Raw genomic sequence first — 19683 nt, 5'->3', positions numbered from 1 at the left:
TCGCTTGCTTTCAAGTGCTTGATCTGGATATCACAATTTTGCAGCACCGTTTCTAGCTCTTCCAAGGAATGCACTTGCTGTCCCCCTTTTGCTTAACTCGTGCAGCGACCCACTGCTCACTCATCCCTATTATACCTATCAGCTTCTTTGACAAGGTTGGTACATTTACCGCTCTCGAGTAAACTCTATACACTTGAAACTTTGAACAACGTAGTAAAGCCATATACTCCTCTATCGTAGGCATTAAATCGACCTTCCCGAATGTAAAGCAGCTGTAAGCAAGATTTGGGCGAGGGCTTGAAACAAATGCTTGTTTACCTTTACATCAAGCAAATAAGGCAGATCCCCATAATTATCACAAAAGAGTTGTTTAACCTCATCACTCCACTGACTCCAGATTTCCTTCAATTCTTGCAAATTGTTTTGAGTTGCACTGATATGCGTAAAGTCCCATAACTCCGATACATGCCCATCAGCCAAACTATCACCCTTTTCTTGCTGCGTTGTTTCAGACCAAGTTCGAACAGCTGTATTGTCCTCCACTTTATTAAGAAACCCGCTTTCCATGATAAGCCTTCTATCTAGCAACTGAATTTGAATTGACGCCTTTTATGATGAAATGAAATGTCATGTCATGCAAATAAAACACCAAAAGTCAGTATAACATAGAAACAAGATATAATCAAGAAATAATAAAAATCTCTAATTGGATATCTACTAGGGTTTAGTATGATTCTACCTAAGGTGGATTCCTAATGTTCATTATATGAAGTTTGGCTTCTAGAGTAAAGGTACCCGAACCAGCAGATTCCTCAGTCCTCACCCATTATAGGCTCATATGGACCGAGTTTAGTTCAGGGGAATACATTTCCCTATGGCTGCACGGAGATGAAAAATCTCACGAAGACATAGGTACGGATGTATCCCGAAAGTAATCCACTACCCTACACGGAGGTAAAAACCTCACGAAGGCATAGTTTCTCACTCCCACTTAAAATGGTGAATTTGTTCAACTCATGAAATGCGTAATGCAAACAATATTTAAACAAGAAGATAATGAATGCAAAAGGATGTTATGAGTTTTTTTTTAAAATATTTCTCGACCATAAGACAAAAAAATTAATTAACTTTATGGCTCGACTCTCTTCTTTTTTTAAAAAAAAGTCCCAGTGGAGTCGCCAAGCTGTCGAAACCATTTTTGAAAAATAAAAAATTTTAAGGTTGTCGACTTTAAAAAATGAAAATTGGGAGTCGCCACCAATCTTTTATTAAGGTGTGATTGGGTCACCTAAAACGACTTTGGTCTACTTAATTTTAGAAGAACGGTCCGGAGTCGATTACGCATGAGGAAGGATTAGCACCCTCATTACGCCCAAAAATTGGTACCTAGTTAATTAATTAATGTCTTAAGGTCGAAAATTTTAAAATATAATCTTTAAAAACTTAAACGTTGCATATTAAGACCCTTTTCAATTTAGAGAAGCAAAAATGCCACACCCAATATGTTAGGGCACAACATTCTAATTTCCCCCAAAATGAATTAGGTCAGAATACTTATACAATAAAACTTTAAAAGAACATCCACTCATCCAAGATTTAAGAAATCACACCCAATACGTTAGGGCACGATCCCTTTAGAATCCCAAACTCAGAATATTTCCTTTACTTTAAAAGAACATCCACTTATCCAAGATTTAAGAAATCACACCCAATACGTTAGGGCACAATTCCTTTAGAATCTCAAACTCGGAATATTTCCTTCATGATTTTTTAAAAAAATCTTCATTTCGAGAAATCAATGCGTCACATCCAATACGTTAGGACACAACGTGTTGAATTCCCAATAATGAGTTTTATTTTAATTAAAAGAATATCCATTTTGAAAAAGTTTGATTTTAAAAATCGAGTAAAAATGTAATGTTATGCTACATTAAATATATAATGCAATAATAAATACTACGATAGCATAGAAATAATACAAATATATGAACAAATAAGTAAAATAATGGCTCGCAAAATATCAAATAAATAGACAAGATAATAAAAATATATGTAAACATAAATTAATAGACAAATAACTGAAATAAATAAAAAATACATACATCCATGAAAATATATAAGTTTAAAATAATTAAGATAATATCAAAATTAATAAAACATGTGTCTAAAATATACGAAAAATATTAGTTTTTTTAAGGTGTAAATACATGCAAAAGAAACATATTTATATATATACATATAATAATAATAATTTCATAAAAAAATTAGAAATCTGATTTTAAGAAAAATATGAGAAAGGACTAAATTGGGTCGGAAGTAAAAAAACAGGGTAAATTCAAATAAATAAAAGTAAAGGATTAATTTGAACGCGAATTACATAGAGGGGTGGAAGGAAATTTTCCTTCTCCTCTAAAACGACGCTGCTCAACTTAGACCCAATTGAAATAAAATAAATAAAATGGTAAATTAAAAAAAAACTTAATTACAAAAACATTAAAAGGCGGAGGGGCTAAATAAAATAAATAAATAAAATTCGCAGTGGTATCACCTTCTCCCCCTTTTTAAAATCGTAAATAAGTAAAAAAATAATCGAAAGAAAAAAATAGTAAGCCACCTTTAAAAAACTGCCAATCGTTCTCTTTTTTATTCCTCTTCCTCCTTTTTTCTCTCCTCCCCACTTTTACAATGAAGGGAGAGGCCTCTATTTATAGTTGAGCCTCCCCAAATCCAACAAGATGCATCAATTACATCAACTGCTGAGATTAAAGGGTATCTCTAAGATTACAAAATCATATCTTCTAAGATTGCATATCATATCAAAGATTATACATCATATCTAAGATTGCATATCATATCTAAGATTGCATATCATATCTAGGATTGCATATCATATATAAGATTGCATATCCTCAAAACTATGTTTCCATATGTGAGCCCGGCTAAAATTGAGTATTACAAGATTGATTTATATATTTATTATTAAATTTATAAAATAGGGTAGTTTTATATATTTTCATAATTATTATTACGGATATTTTAACAATTTAACCATTAAATTTTTCAATATATTAGTTCTTGTCATACAAGTAAACTTTTGAATCAACCAATATTTCTATCATATTGATATAAAATATTATCTATATTAATATATATTTAGTTGTTTGAATTTTTTCATAAAATAAATAGTTAAAAATTTTAATTTATCTTTGAACTTAACATACATGATCGAAGAATGGATATGACGGTTGGATTGACATAATATTAATCATATAAAATTATAAAATTGTGTAAAACTATTTTTATTTTACACCGTTATAAATAAATCACCTTTGATACTTAAATATAAAAATATGGTTTTCTCATTTTATGCTGGAAGAGGTTCCAACTCTTATTAATTGAATTAGTTCATAAATTAAATAAAAGGGGAAAAGAAAGAATAAGATAAGATTGCATTAGTGCAACAGTGATAGTAGTAGAAAATGAAATGTTAAATTAAATACATTTGTAAGCATTGAATTTAAATTCATATTATTTTTTTGAGTAAAATAGTAGTAGTATTATTAAATTAGGAGGGGTTGGGGTGTCGTGAATGGTATGAGTAGAGATAATGGCCTATGCTAGCAGACATTTCTACAACCATATTCTTCTCATCTTCCTTTCATAGATTCTTTCAATCGTTGATGTCCATTAATCCCACACTTCTTATGTTCTTCTTTTCCCTCTTCAACTACAGCAGCAAAGTGTCATGTTTAGTAAATAATAAGATTACTTTGTTTTAAAAATCAGCTCGAAAATTCTGTTGATAGATCTCAACAGGGTGTTGTTACAGGTGAAGTTTGGGTCTGGGGGGTCAAACAATAAAATCCACATGTTTAATTGCTGTCTTGGTGCTTGATTTTAGGAATTTAAGGATTTCCTGTCAGATTCTTTTGGCTTGAGGAAGATTATGTTAGCTAAGTTTTTATTGATTTGATATCTAGTTTTGGAACCCTTTTGTTTTTCTGGACATTTTGGCCTAGTCTTTTTCTTGTTCTGGGATTTGGGTGGTGGTTAGAAAATTGAAACTCAGAATCTAGAGGGATTCTTTCATTCTCTCTCTTTCTCTTTTTCTTTTATGGTAATTGTGAAAAATTTCCATGGTCTTCCTCAATTCAAGGTCCTATATCTTGCATTTCTCAGTTATTAGAGGGTGTAGTGCTGGATAAGATGGCATCTTTTGTTTTTTTTCTTTCCCGCACGGTTACAACACCTTCTGTCTTGTAGTCAATTTGGAGTTTGCTGGGTTTGTTTTTTTAAATATTTTATTCTCTTATCCCAAGGTTCTTGAGGTTTTCTGGTGATGTTGGATTTTACTAGACAGTTTTCTATAGATTTGACAATGGGTCTCTCTCTTTTCTAGCTGGAATTAACAAGCAAGTAAGACCCACTTTCAGGCTAAGGGGGGGGGGTTACTGTTTGCTTAGTTAGCTGGTAATTGGTCACTGTTTCTTGGATGAGTTTGCTCCATGTATTTGGGTTTGGTTTAAAGGTGGGGCATCTGGTTTGGATGTTATGTTGCTGGATAGCATCTATGATTTTAATGAACTGGTCCATTAATGGTGAATTTAAGGACCCCAAGGCTGGTCTCCTTGGTGATAGTGGTAGCAAGATGTGGTTCAAATGTTGGGATGAAATCTCAAAGTATAGCTTCAAGATCCACCATCAGTACTACCAGTATATTGGTTCCAAGAGAGTTGGCAAGTCTTGGTCGAGAAAGCTCTTGTTTTCATGGGTAATTGGTTGGACCTTGGCTTCTATTTGGATCTTCTGTTGTATGAGCTCTCAAGCTACCGAAAAGCGCAAGGAGATGCTCGCTAGCATGTGTGATGAGAGAGCTAGGATGTTGCAGGATCAATTTAATGTCAGCATGAACCATATCCAGGCTCTCTCTATTTTGATCTCAACTTTCCACCATGGGAAATACCCCTCTGCTATTGATCAGGTAATCCATATCCTCTTCTTCCAACTTTTTCTTAGCATTTTTTTTGTGCTTGATTGCGAATTGTTTAGTGTCTTCTTTGCCTTGTGCTCAAATCAAACTGTGAAATCTTGTTGCTCTTTTTTTATTTTTTATTTTTTAAATTTACTATGAAATTCAATCTAATTGCCAATTAAATTGATCTAGGTTAATCTTGGCTTCTCATTTGATGTGATTGATTGCCTGTTATTATACATTTTCAACCATAATGGTTGCTCCTGAATTTTAGATCAAATAAGAATTTTGGCAACTTGATACATGTTCCTCCTTCAGTATGTTAAGCGTGGTTATTTAACATTACGACCAAAGAGATATATGTGTGTTCTAAGTTATGAATTATGATCACTTGTGTTTTATTCAACAAAGGAAACTCACTCTAAGAACCTGTAGAGGACTTTTGCGAGGTACACAGAACGAACTGCTTTTGAGAGGCCCCTCACAAGTGGTGTGGCATATGCTGTAAGGGTGCTCCACTCTGAAAGGGAACAATTTGAGAGGCAACAGGGCTGGACTATTAAGAGGATGGATACCCTTGAACAAAATCCAGTTCACAAGGATGACTATCATCCCGACTTCTTGGAACCGTCGCCAATTCAGGAAGAATATGCTCCTGTTATCTTTGCCCAGGATAGCGTTTCACATGTGGTTTCTATTGATGTGCTGTCTGGAAAGGTGAGTTCCTTTACTATTTTCTAAAAGGTTCTAGTGATTCCTTCAGTAGCCATGGTCCATGGTGATGAAATTCACTGGAAGTTATGCTATTCTGATTTAAAGAAAATAACATAGAAAAGAAACCTTACTTTTATTAAGCATAACAAGATTAAACCAACTAACTTTATAACTTCCTAGTTTGAAAGAATACCAAGTGTTTTCAATCTTTTAAGAGCTTTGAGATTTTTTCAAGAAATAATATTGAGTCTGTTCAGTACAATCTTCAGTTGTGAATCTTTAGTCTCTTGCATATCAACAGGAGGATCGTGAGAATGTATTGCAGGCAAGAAAATCAGGAAAAGGGGTGCTCACAGCTCCTTTTAGATTACTCAAAACAAATCGTCTTGGAGTTATTTTGACATTTGCAGTATACAAGAGGGATCTTCCCTCAAATGCAGCTCATAATGAGAGGATTCAAGCAACTGACGGGTATGTTTTCAGTAAAAACAAAAAAAGTAGGCACAAATATTTAATCAATGTCTCCTTGTTTTATGCAAATTAATGTGAACCCATCTTTTGAAACAAAAGCCAATCTCTTTTCAACCAGAGGTCCTTGATGTGAAGCTCCTCTTTAACAGCGCTGATAAGATGATATCTTTCATGATAGTTAAAAGATAAGTTATCCTAATACCGTCATTGCACAACCAGGTATCTTGGTGGAGTGTTTGATATTGAGTCACTCGTCGAGAAGCTGCTACACCAGCTTGCAAGTAAACAAACAATCCTGGTGAATGTGTTGGACACAACTAATCAGTCTTACCCGATCAGTATGTATGGCTCTAATGCATCAAATGATGGGTTGGAGCATGTCAGCCACCTTAATTTTGGAGATCCTTTCAGAAAGCATGAGATGCGCTGCAGGTAATCCATAGATCTCTTATCGTCTATTGATCTTGGCCCTGGAGTTCACCTTCTCTTCGATATGGACCTCTATTGTTGGTTCTTGACCAACCTCTTCTATTTCCTTATAAACAAAGTATTTTAGTAAATTGGCCTTTGCAAGTGACATGTTGACCATGATTTAAGTTTCAACCGATATCTATAACCCATAAAGCCATTAAGAGGGTCTAAGTTCTTTAAAACATTTCAAAGATAAAGAACTTGAATAGACATGGACTAAGCTTGTTCTTCATACAGGTTTAAACAAAAGCCACCATTGCCATGGTTAGCAATAACTACTTCGATTGGCATCCTTGTAATTGCATTACTTGTTGGGCATATATTCCATGCAACTGTTAACCGAATTGCCAAGGTGGAAGATGATTGCCTTAAGATGATGGAGCTCAAAAAACAGGCTGAGGCAGCTGATGTTGCCAAATCTCAGGTATATGATATGATCTGGTTTATACTCTAAGCCTATTAACCTGTTATGGACATTTGGTCCTAATTTTTTTGTGACCTTTTTGCAGTTTCTTGCTACTGTTTCCCATGAAATCAGAACTCCAATGAATGGTGTTCTGGGTGAGTCTCAAAACTTACTGTTTTTTCTCTGAAGTTATTGCAAGCATTTTATGATTATTTTTTATAGAATTAAATTAAAAGTAAAGAATACAGTTTTTGTAGCCATGACAATGAGATGCTTCTTTCTGCAGGAATGTTGGATATGCTTATGGACACGGATTTAGATGTTACGCAACTAGATTATGTCAGAACTGCACAAGCTAGTGGGAAGGCACTGGTTGCTCTCATAAATGAAGTTTTGGATCAGGCTAAGATTGAATCTGGTAAGCTAGAGCTCGAGGAAGTGCAGTTTGATCTACGAGCCATCTTGGATGATGTGTTGTCACTATTTTCTGGGAAGTCTCAGGACAAAGGAGTAGAGGTGAGATGCTTGTATCTTACCGATTCATCCTATTCCCTCCACCTCCTCTCCTCACTCATATGTTTCTAGTTTAACCTTCATATGGTGTTCTTCCAAGAGTCTAACGAGAAATCAATTTGTTGATGAGTGCAGTTGGCTGTTTACATCTCTGATAGAGTCCCTGATATGCTAATTGGTGATCCTGGGAGATTTAGACAAATCATCACCAATCTTATGGGAAACTCAATAAAAGTATGTGGTTGGTTCTCCTTTAATGCATATAAAACTTGTTGCGATTTGAGATTTTTTTTTTTTTAATTTAGTGTAGTTTTATCTGGACTATGCTTTGGTATCAATAAACTTATAATTTACTTGTCGTCGCAGTTCACTGAGAAAGGGCACATCCTTGTTACAGTTCATCTTGTGGAAGAGGTGATTGATTCTATAGAAGTTGAGACAGAATCTTCATCAAAGAACACTTTGAGTGGTTTTCCTGTTGCAGATAGACGCCAGAGCTGGAAAGGATTTAGAACTTTCAGTCAAGAAGGATCCATGCATCCTTTCTCTGACAGCATTAATCTTATTGTATCGGTTGAAGATACAGGAGTAGGAATCCCCCCAGAAGCACAGTCTCGTGTTTTCACTCCTTTTATGCAAGTGGGCCCTTCTATTTCCCGAACACATGGTGGCACGGGCATTGGACTAAGCATAAGCAAGTGTTTGGTTGGTTTAATGAAAGGAGAAATTGGTTTTGTTAGCATTCCTAAGATTGGTTCCACTTTTACTTTTACTGCTGTTTTCACTAGTGGCTGCTCTAGCTCAAAGGAGTACAAAAGCCAGCAAATCAACTGCCAGTCTAATACTGTTTCCTCGGAGTTTCATGGGATGAGAGCATTAGTTATGGATCCTAGACCTGTCCGTGCCAAGGTATCAAAATATCATATCCAACGGCTGGGAATTCATGTTGAAGTAGTTTCTGATTGGAAACAAGGTTTATCTAGCATAAGCAGGGCAAATAATGCAATCCACATGGTTCTCATTGAACAAGAAGTTTGGGATAGGGATCTAAAGAGTTCAGGTCTTTTCATGGAGAAAATAGGGCCCGGTTCTCCTCCAAAGGTATTCCTTTTGTCTAATTCTATCAATTTTTCCAGAGGAAATACTACTCCTGGTGCCTATGGCTTGACCGTCATCTCGAAGCCCTTGAGGGCTAGCATGTTAGCAGCATCTCTACAACGAGCCATGGGCATTGGGAGCAAAGGGAATCCCTGTAATGGAGAGTTACCTAGCTTGTCTCTTCGGAATCTTCTTCTTGGGAGAAAAATTCTAATTATCGATGACAACAATGTCAACCTGAAAGTTGCTGGTGGTGCACTGAAAAAATACGGAGCTGATGTGGTTAGTGCAACAAGAGGAATAAAGGCTATTGAACTGCTGACACCACCTCACCACTTTGATGCCTGTTTCATGGATATCCAAATGCCAGAAATGGATGGGTATGTAATCCAACAGCGTGTCATGATTCTAGAACTTTGTTTTGCAATTCTGATCTGGAAATTGAGTTTTGAAACCTTAAGAATAAGATAACAAAATACGTCACGAAGTTATTTTCTCTAGGCAGTGCAATGAGCATTGAAGATGCCTTCTGTGATGTCTTATCTTTAATTGCTAATAGTTTTTTCTTCTTCTCCCTACAGATTTGAAGCTACGAGGATAATTCGGGATGTGGAACAGAATATCAATAATCATATTAAATTTGGAGAAATTTCAGTGGATGATTACAACAATGTTTCAAACTGGCATGTACCCATTTTGGCTATGACAGCAGATGTTATCCAAGCTACACACGAGGAATGCCTACGGTGTGGAATGGATGGATATGTGTCAAAACCATTCGAAGCTGAGCAGTTATACCGGGAAGTTTCACGATTTTTCCATTAGGCATTATTAGATCAGAAACTGTTGGAAGAACATCTGCTCATGACTTGGCATGGGCACTAATGGGACTGCCTGTACTTTGGCATTCTTTGCGATACCTCAATAAATTCAGATTATTCCCAACAGTGAGTTCCTTACCCTCATCTCAAAAACTCTGAATTCTCAAGTATTTCCACTCATAAGGTTTTCCTCATGGTTTTGCTTGATGTACCTATGCTTGACCATTCAATTACTTTTTCAAACTTTTACAAAAACTAAAAACGTCATGTTTATCTGTTTTACCAATCTGTTGACATGTATGTGATGGTTGATGTTTTTGCAGGGAAATATTTGTTTTTGTTGCAGAGTGTACATAGAATCATGCTTGAATATAGGGATTGAGTTTTCTTGTAGTTTTACAATTAAGATGGCAAAGCCTGTTGATCCTTTTGTTTTGATTTGTAAAGTTGGTCATTCCAATTCCAAGTCCTTTTCAGCAGGGTTGGTAAATTGAGATATCTGTGCAGTAAGAACTAATTGACTTGGGGTTAAAAAGCAGTTTGCTAATGGAAATGGAGGGAAGAAATCCAATTCCAATTCCTGGAGTGTGTTCATAGAAAATTGCAGCAATCCTCGTTGTGTTAGTAATAAAAACTCCTGCAAAATTAAAGCTGTTTTCTCTGAACATTATTTATTGTATCATAGTGATCAAATTGAATTGAAAGAATTGAAGATTGCTTGCTTCTCAGCTACTGAAGGGGAGATTGCACCCTTGTAAATTAACCTTGTATTCATAATGATTGATTACTCCTTTTCCTTTTTGTTAAGCTTTCTTCTACATGTTTAGTTTAATAATATTATGAATGCAGCACAAAAATATGCTTGAAAATCAAATCATTATAAATTATTAATATACTAAAGTTTATTATAGAATATTTTATGATATTGCAAAATAGGAATTCATGGAAGTAGAAGAGAATAGGTGACAAAATGCATCCATTTGAATTTATCTATCACCCTTTCTATTTTTCAAATAAGGAACATAACAGGGGTATAGCCGCTTTCATCAGAAACAAGTCTGGCCCATTAAAAGTATAAACACCAATTGGCCATGAAGCTACAAGTGCGGCAACCCCTTTCCCTCTCTACGGTTGTCCACAACAGGACGATGAACAAGAAGTTTAATCCGGCTGATGATAGATCAATGAGCAAAATCCTCTGTAAGTCACTGAGCATCCCAACAACCTCCAAACCAAACGTGGAGCACCCAGATTTCAGGCGTGAGAAAGTCCCTCCAAAAACACCCCAACTTCTTCGCAAATCCACTGATCTACTCACTCCCTTAATACCACTTTTATAATAAAAACTACAATATGCACGCACTACGCATTGCAAACTTAGTCGGATTTTTAAGTATGATACATGTTCTACAACTAATTATTTTATTTTTAACTAAAGAATTTTAAAATTCATTTGTCAAAATCATGTAAAATTGATAAAATAAAATAAAAAATTAAAACATTCTGTCACATAAAATAACATAACTTGAATTATTAACATGCGAAGAATTATATAGATTTATACTACTTTACTGTAAAAAATGAGAACACAGTACAAACAGTTAATTTTTTATTTAATTGCAAATTATATGAAAATATGTTATGAATTAAAATATGACATGAACAAAACAAATTATTTTCTAAATTAAATTACAGTAATAAATTATACAAAACACAATATAACATAAAAATAATAGAAACCTAATTGACATATACGAATGTATCAAAATTTACATAAAATGATTTAAATTTAAGATTAAATCATGATTTGAACTTTAAATTATCATACTTTTCTAATATCTATTTTTTTGCCTAAATTAAAAAATAATTTATGTCAATATAACTCAATACCATATTTATCCCTCAAAATAATATATTTCATTTTGGGAAAAGTAGTATGAATTTTTTGGCCTTAATCTTTTTTCCGAAACAGTAATATTAATTAGTGTTAAGTGTAACTTAATACCATATTTATCTCTTAAAACGGCTCAAAACTAATTATCCACGATGTTAAATTGCTATAGATTATATAACTTTTCATTGTCTTAAAATACTCTAATCCCATATTCATATTTATCTCCAATTATATATAAAAATATCTTTTAAAAAACTAATACTATTATAAAAATAAAAGACAGAGGGTAAAGAACAAAAAATAGGGAAGCAAAAGAGAGAGATAGCGTATTTTTATTGATCAATGAGGATATTTACAAAATTTCTCCTAAGTTTCTATTTATAGGCATAAGAAGTATAAATAAAGTAGAGATCTACTTCTAATGACTATTAGAATTTAAAGTACATTAAAACTTATCTTGATCTTGATGGACATCCACTTAATAAGATATTCATAATACTCTCCTTGGATGTCCATTGCTAGATAATGTGTCTCATTAAAACCTTATTAGGAAAAACCTTGTGGGATAAAAACTTAATGAAAGAAAAATAGTACATATACGCACATACAAAAATTCAAAGATGAGAAATAGTTAACTCTTGATTAAAAACCAATTGTAATGGGGGAGCATTTATAACTTATTGGCTTGATGCAGACAACACATAAATCAATATAATCTCATGTTGAAAAAAGAAATTTAGTTCTCATAAGTAATGGTTTAGACATTCATCAGAGGCGTTGAAACAATAATTTCTCTAAACCATTATGCACATAAATAATAAACTTTTACAAAAGTTTTTCAAACTCAATCAATAAAAGGCTGAGATATAAGCTCAACAACTTTAACAAGATGATTTGTCTTAATTGCATAACCTGAAATTAATTATTTAAACAAGCAATCTTGCAAATGACATATTGCAAATTAATAAAACATATGTGATTATTTTGTAGATGCATCTATCAAAATCATTCACATGGTGGATGAATGAGCTTATATTTATTACAGAAATGCAAGACATTAAAGCTCAACTTTAGCTAGTGAGTATCTAATAAGCAATTTTCATTGAGAACAAGCAACAAATGAAAATTCTTTAAATTAAAGAATCTTCTGGTTCTTTAATGAATGTGCATATGAATTCTCAATTAATTTCGCATCTTATATGATCTAAGATGGTTTAACTGGTCACGACAAGTAGTAAATGCATTTGTATAAGTAAACTTTTGATTTACTTTAACATGCATTTCAATTGTACTAATAATGTCAATATAAATTGTGACAAATTGATAATTTTACTGTCATTTTTTACTTTGTATCCACATATAAGTATTATTGTGACATTTACTACTGAAAATGTCTAAATCAATGTGAAGTTTATAATGTCACTAAGTCAACAAAATAAATATAATTTCCAACTAATTGTATGTAATATTCACTTCAGGGAATATGCCAAAATCTTCAAATGTCCAAAAAATGATTATAAAATTTGATTACTATTAATAGCAAACTTTGAGAGTGGATCTTATTTTCCAAGTGTACAATATGTATACAACCAAGGACTCTTCATAAATAAATTGTCTCTCTTCTTAGGAATTTCTTGGAAATTCTTGTTCTTTTCTTGCTTTCTTCATTTTTCCACTTCTGGTGGTGAGAAAAATTATTACGACGATCCCCCATGACTATTATTATAGTTCAATTTACTACATCCACATCAAAGATTATGCCTTTTAAATTTATTACATATTATTACATTCTCTTCAGGGAATGGTTAGGTTTCGTGGTTAAAAACTTTTGTTCAATCATAAGTAAATTTTTTTTCATGATATTGCTACTGTAGAAGCACATTTGAATCATGGAAAGTTGAAGAAGTTCTCTCTTGCAAGGTTCTCATAAGTAATATTTTTCCATGTAATTTTAATTGATAACTTGTTTTGAATACTAAAGAGTTATACTCACAATTTTAAAAAACTTGCAACTTTAGGTGCATCCAACCATAACGAGCTTTAGATAGATTTACCATATTTTATTGCTCATAAGTAGATCTTTCACATCAAATATTTTGCTTTCAATCCCTTAATAGGGATGATGACAAAAGAAGATTACAAAGATAGTCACAATCGATTCAATTTATAACAAGAGTAATAAATATAAATCAATAACCCAATCCTTTTTGATTCATATGAAATATAATTTTTCCTCATTCACAATCTCAATATGAAATCCATTATGAATATATTTCAAAACCAATGGATTAACCATCACAAGATACTAATATATTAGCTCTTCCGGAGCTTTTGAGTAATTTTGTACTACCAAATATTGAAATAATATTAATTTTTATTTTCTTCTATGCTTGCATTCACTTCGAGGAATGCAATAGATTTACTAGGACGAACTTATAAACGTCCTAATAGGTTCTTTATTTCATAAACACCGTTGCAAATATGTGTGGATTTCAAATCAAAATCTATCTATTCATGTGTCATGATTAGTCTCTAATTATAATAAATATGATATAATAAATAAATCATAGTAAAATATACCTGAAAAACTTTAACATCATCGTCATCACCCTGGCTATTATCGCGAGAACTATTGCAAGTAGTAAAACAAATTTGTTTTCGTTATAACATTTATAATCAAATAGAAAAATCTTTTAATAAACAATCAAAATTTTTGTGTACGATGCTTGAAAGTTATTTGATACATATTGTACCAAATTTCAATGCCACATATATGTTATAAAATCTTATGAAGCTTCTAATCAAATATTTATAAATTCAATTTAAAAGATATAATACAATAATTTCAAGCATACTTAATAACAATAATTTAATCATAAAAAATTTAATCATCCAAATATCATACATATTATAATTTAATAAAATAATCTTAGTTTAAAAGAAACCATAAAGTAATAATATTTTTCATAAAATAATTTTACCAAAAATTAATTAAAAAAAGGAGAAAAACATACCACGTAAAGATTATATAAATTTTTTTGTATAATGATTACCCATAATACGTAGGCCTCAATTGAAGATTGAAATAGTAGTAGCTCTAGAAGGCAATCAACAATAGCTTGAGTAGCAAATTTGAGTGACTGGCTATTGCATTGCTTGTTGCTTGAAAGGGGTAAGACTTGGCGAAAGGGAAAATTTTTTGTGACTTATGGAGAAAAACAATTAAAAGAGAATCGTGCTGATAACATGTTACAAAATAAAAGACAGAGAGTAATGAACAAAGAAAATGAGAGAGCAAAAGAGAGAGCGTATTTTTATTGTTCAATGGGGATATTTACAAAGCTTCTCCTAAGTCTCTATTTGTAGGCATAAGAAGTATAAATGAAGTAGAGATCTACTTCTAATGACTATTAGAATTTAAAGTACATCAAAACTTATCTTGATATTGATGGACATCCACTTAATAAGATATTCATAACCCTCCCCCTTGGATGTCCATTGGTAGATAATGTGCCTCGTTAAAACCTTACTAAGATAAAAACCTTGTGGGGAAAAAAAATCCTAGTGAAGAAAAAAATAGTACATGTATCTCTAATCCGCATAATATGCTGCCTCATTAAAAACCTTACCAAGAAAACCCAATGGGACAAAACCTCGGTTAAGGGAAAAAGAGTGCAACGCATATTTACTCCCTCTCATGAAAACATCACATACTTTCTCATATTCTACATATTCAATCTTGAATACTAGTCTTTCAAATGACTATTTGAATGTATTTGCCAAACATTTATATCACCATTCTTTTGAAATTCATGAGTGAGAAAATTTTTTAGGGGAAATATATTTTGATCTCTTCAGAGTTTCAACAATAATCATAGCAAACTTTAATCATGATTCTTCTATAAAAACACAAATAGGTATTTTGGATCATTTTATAATCCTCATTGAACTACTATTTACCACATATGTTCAAATTATTTCAATTAATATAAATGAACAATTTCCGAGAATTTCAATATGCTTTTAGCATCCTAAATCCTTCAAAGATTTTAATATAAACTTTACTATATAGTAGTCCATAAAAGTTGTAACAACAACCATTAGACATAAGTTAAATCTTTTATAAATTGTCAAAATAATATATCTAAAGGTTATTGCATCTACCACAAAAGAATATTATATCTTTTCATAATAATGTCAGGTCTTAGCAAAAAACTTCACATTTTATTCCGCTTTTGCAAAACTACTTCATTTGCACCTTCACTAGCTTTATATCTTTAGATATTTGGACGACTGGTCTAAAAACTCCACGAATTTAATTGTACTTGAGTTACGTCTTTCTATTTTGATCAATTTATTCCATATCTATATTTCTCAATAGATTTATTCAAGATCCTCCTTTTATTTCATTATTTCAATAATAATATTGCATGTAAAATCATTGTCGACCACTTTTATTATTCGGTTCTACATTTTCTCAAATTGACATAACTTATCGAGATATCTTATTTCCATTATTTTAATTTTCAGTTTTAGGTACCTACATCTCTTCTGGAGTTTTACTTATTTGTTATGTCTTGGGTCTCTTCTGGAGTATCCGCCTCCACTATATGACCATCAAGAAGAAATTTCATCTTTGGAACCGATCAATCTATTATTTATTCTAACTGATTGTCCCACTGTGACTTTAATTCAAATTAAAATATTAGATTGTATATGACAATTGATTATTCTTATTAATTTTATAAATACATCTGACAATTAACTTGTAATGAGTTATCATTGTTGAACTTCTAGTTCAAATTACTCTCACCCTAACTCATTACAAGTTATTATTTCTTTCCCCCTAATGTTAGGAAAATTATCCAATCAAAATGGTAATCACAAATCATGTCATAATCAAATCTCCAATACATTCAAAACATCTAATAATAGAAAGAGACTTGTAATTAATATATATTCCCAACGTTCTTTGAGGATTCACTCATCTTTGTGCATTGTGGTGGAGCAATTAGAACATATACGCGCATACAAAAATTCAAAGATGAGAAATATTTAGCTCTTGATCAACAACCAATTCTAATAGAGAGTATTTATAACTTATTGGCTTGATGCATACAACATGTAAATCAACATAATTTCATGTTGAAAGAGGAAGTTTAGTTTTCATAACTAATGGTTTAGACATTAATCAGAGGCGTTGAATCAATAATTTCTAAACCATTATGCGCATAAATAACAATCTTTTACAAAATTTTTTCAAACGCAATCAATAAAAGACTGAGATATAAACTCATCAGTATTAGCAAGATGAATTATCTTAATTGTATGATATGAAATTATTTATTTAAACAAGCAATTTTGCAAACGATAGGTTGCAAGTTGATGACACATACATGATTTATTTTGTAGATGCATCTACCAAAATCATATAATATCAAAACCATCCACATGGTGGATGAATGAGCCCATATTCATTTAAAAAATGTAAGACATTATATCTCAATTTTAGCTAGTGAGTTTCTAACAATCAGTTTTCATTGAGAACAAGCTACAAATGAGAATTCTTTAAATTAAAGAATCTTCTGGTTCTTTAATGAATGTCCATATGAATTCTCAATTAATTTTAGTATCATATATGATCTAGGATAGTCTAACTGGTCACGCCAAGTACTAAATGCATTTGTATCAACAAACTTCTGGTTTACATTAAAACGTGTTTCAATTGTACTAAATTGTAACAAATTGATAATTTTACTATCATTCCTTTTACTTTGTATTCACATATAAGTACTATTGTGACATTTACTATTGGAAATGTCTAAATCATTGTGAAGTCTATGATGCCACTAAGTCAATAAATATAATTTTCAAATAATTATATTTAATATTCGCTTCAGGGAATATGCCAAAATATTCAAACACTGGGCAGTTGGTCTAGTGGTATAATTCTCACTTCGGATGTGAGAAGTCCCGAGTTTGATTCAGAATAATTTTGAAACCCTTTTAATAAGAGTGTTGAGTATGACTCGTATTTCAGTCAAATTTGAGAAATAATCTTTCAGTTAAACTCTGTTTATTTGTTCAATCAAACTCTAATTGGTCTAGGTTATTTTATTATTATTTGACCTATGAATTTAGCCTATAAATAGACTCTTTTACAACATTAGAAAATACACCCATTAGAGATTAGAACTCATAACACATTTAGAAAATTTTGTGTTTACGTTTTGAGGATTCTTTGTTTTTTGGTTTTTGGGGTTTAGTTTTTATCTCCATCTTTTGTACTCTTCGTTCTTTTTCCATTATAGTGAAATTATCTTTGCCCGTGGTTTTTTATCCTTTTTGGAGGGGTTTTTCCATGTTAAATTTTTGTGTTAAATTTCTTAACTTATTTTGCTATTTTTTTACTTGTTGCTTAATAGGGTCGATCCCAACAAGTGGTATTAGAGCTAGTTCAATTTTCATAGATCAGCCCGTTCAGAGATGGAAGCAATAAGGTTTGAAATTGAGAAGTTTTATGGTGAGACAAATTTCAATCTGTGGCAAGTTCAGATTATGACAATTCTAGTTCAAACTGGTTTGAAAAAGGTTGTTACAGGGAAAAAGCCTGAAAATCTAAATCAAATAGAATGGGAAGAGCTTGATGAAAAGGCCTTATCTGTAATCCAGTTGTGCCTCACGAATACGATATTGCAGAGGTATTGATGGAGAAGACCTCATCCGCCTTATGGAAAATGTTAGAAACTCTTTATGAGACTAAGTCTCTGGCTAACCGTTTAGTATTGAAACAATGTCTATTTACATTTCGCATGAACGAAGGTGAGCTTCTTAGAGATCACATCAATCAATTCATTACTATGTTAAATGATTTAAAGAATGTTGAGGTTCATATTGACGATGAGGATCAGACTATGCTATTATTGTGCTCTTTACCCCCTTCATACAAGTCTTTCAGGGAGACCCTAATTTATGGCAGAGACAAATTCTTGTTCGAATATGTGAAGGGTCATTTGTTGAGTAGAGACAAACTTGACAATGAGTTTGGTTTGGATAGCAAGGCAGATAAGCAAGCTTTCATTTTGGTAGCATCAAAGAAATGAGACAAAAGGTGTCGCTATTGTAAAAAGTTAGGTCACGTTAAAGTAGATTGTTATAAACTGTGAAATAAAAGAGCCACTGAGAGTAACGAGGAAGATGTAGCTAGTGCTAATTTGGCCAATGAAAGCGGTGATGATTTCTTGTTAGTGTCAACGATCGATAACTCCAAGCTCACGTCCGAGTGGATCCTAGATTCAAGATGTTCTTTCCACATGTGTCCCAATAGAGAATGGTTCTCCACATACAGTTCGGTTGAAGGTGGAGTTGTGCACATAAGAAACAATTCATCTAGTAAGGTAATTGGTATTGGTACTGTTAAAATTAGGATACACAATGGGACGATTAGGACACTCTCAGATGTCAAGTATGTACCTGATTTACAAAAGAATCTCATCTCCTTGAGTATTTTAGACTTGAAAGGATGCAGAATCAACATCGAGTAGAGCGACATTAACGTATCTCGTGGAGCTCTCATTTTGTTAAAAGGTAAAAGAACCGGTAGCTTTGTATTCTGGAAGGTTCTACAGTGACCAGTGAAATCGGACATCCCTCGTCCGTTACTGAGTCGAAGTCAACTCATTTGGAGCGGAGGCAACTTGGTCATAGGAGGGAAAAAGGTATGTCCGTTTCGTTGAAGAGAGGTTCTCTTTTGGATGCAGGTTTTGAAAAGTTAGGGCACTGTGTTCATGAAAATCAGACTCGGGTTAGTTTTAATTTGGCAGTGTACAAGTCGAAGGCTAGAAGTCTTCCAGTTTCTAAGCACAGATTCGACTTAGGTAATTCCCTGCATATTTTAAGATAGGCCCGTGGCGGGCTTTGGCAAAGATGGCATTGTGGAAATATGAGTCAATGTGGAGATTTGTTGAGTATGACTCCTTTTTCAGTCAAATTTGAGAAATAATCTTTCAGTTAAAATCTGTTTATTTGTTTCAATCAAACTCTGATTAGTCTAGATTATTTTATTATTATTTGACCTATGAATTTAGCCTATAAATAGGCTCCTTTACAACATTAGAAAATACACCCATTAGAGATTAGAACTCATAACACATTTAGAGAATTTTGTATTTACGTTTTGAGGGTTCTTTGTTTTTGGGTTTTCGGGGTTTAGTTTTTATCTCCATCTTTTGTATTCTTCGTTCTTTTTCCATCATAGTAAAATTATCTTTTCCTATGATATTTTTATCCTCTTTGGAGGAGGTTTTCTACGTTAAATTTTTGT

The 19683-nt window shown here is 32.6% G+C and overlaps 1 protein-coding gene across 1 annotated transcript; it reads left to right on the top strand.

Moving 5' to 3' along the window:
• Window positions 1-3558: 3558 nt before the first annotated feature.
• On the top strand, window positions 3559-10273 carry LOC105794486 (histidine kinase 3). The gene is made up of 11 exons (XM_012623671.2): window positions 3559-4981; window positions 5408-5689; window positions 5988-6157; window positions 6377-6589; window positions 6866-7052; window positions 7138-7189; window positions 7321-7550; window positions 7683-7781; window positions 7914-9025; window positions 9227-9592; window positions 9790-10273. Exons 1-10 carry the CDS (start codon window positions 4493-4495, stop codon window positions 9468-9470), a joined length of 3078 nt encoding a protein of 1025 aa, XP_012479125.1. The 5' UTR covers window positions 3559-4492; the 3' UTR covers window positions 9471-9592; window positions 9790-10273.
• The last annotated feature ends 9410 nt before the right edge of the window (window positions 10274-19683 follow it).

Source organism: Gossypium raimondii, chromosome 3 (genome assembly GCF_025698545.1).
Source record: "Gossypium raimondii isolate GPD5lz chromosome 3, ASM2569854v1, whole genome shotgun sequence".
Classification (NCBI taxonomy): Eukaryota; Viridiplantae; Streptophyta; class Magnoliopsida; order Malvales; family Malvaceae; genus Gossypium; species Gossypium raimondii.
The sequence above is the reverse complement of the archived record's forward strand: the minus strand, read 5'-3'. Positions and strand labels throughout refer to the sequence as shown.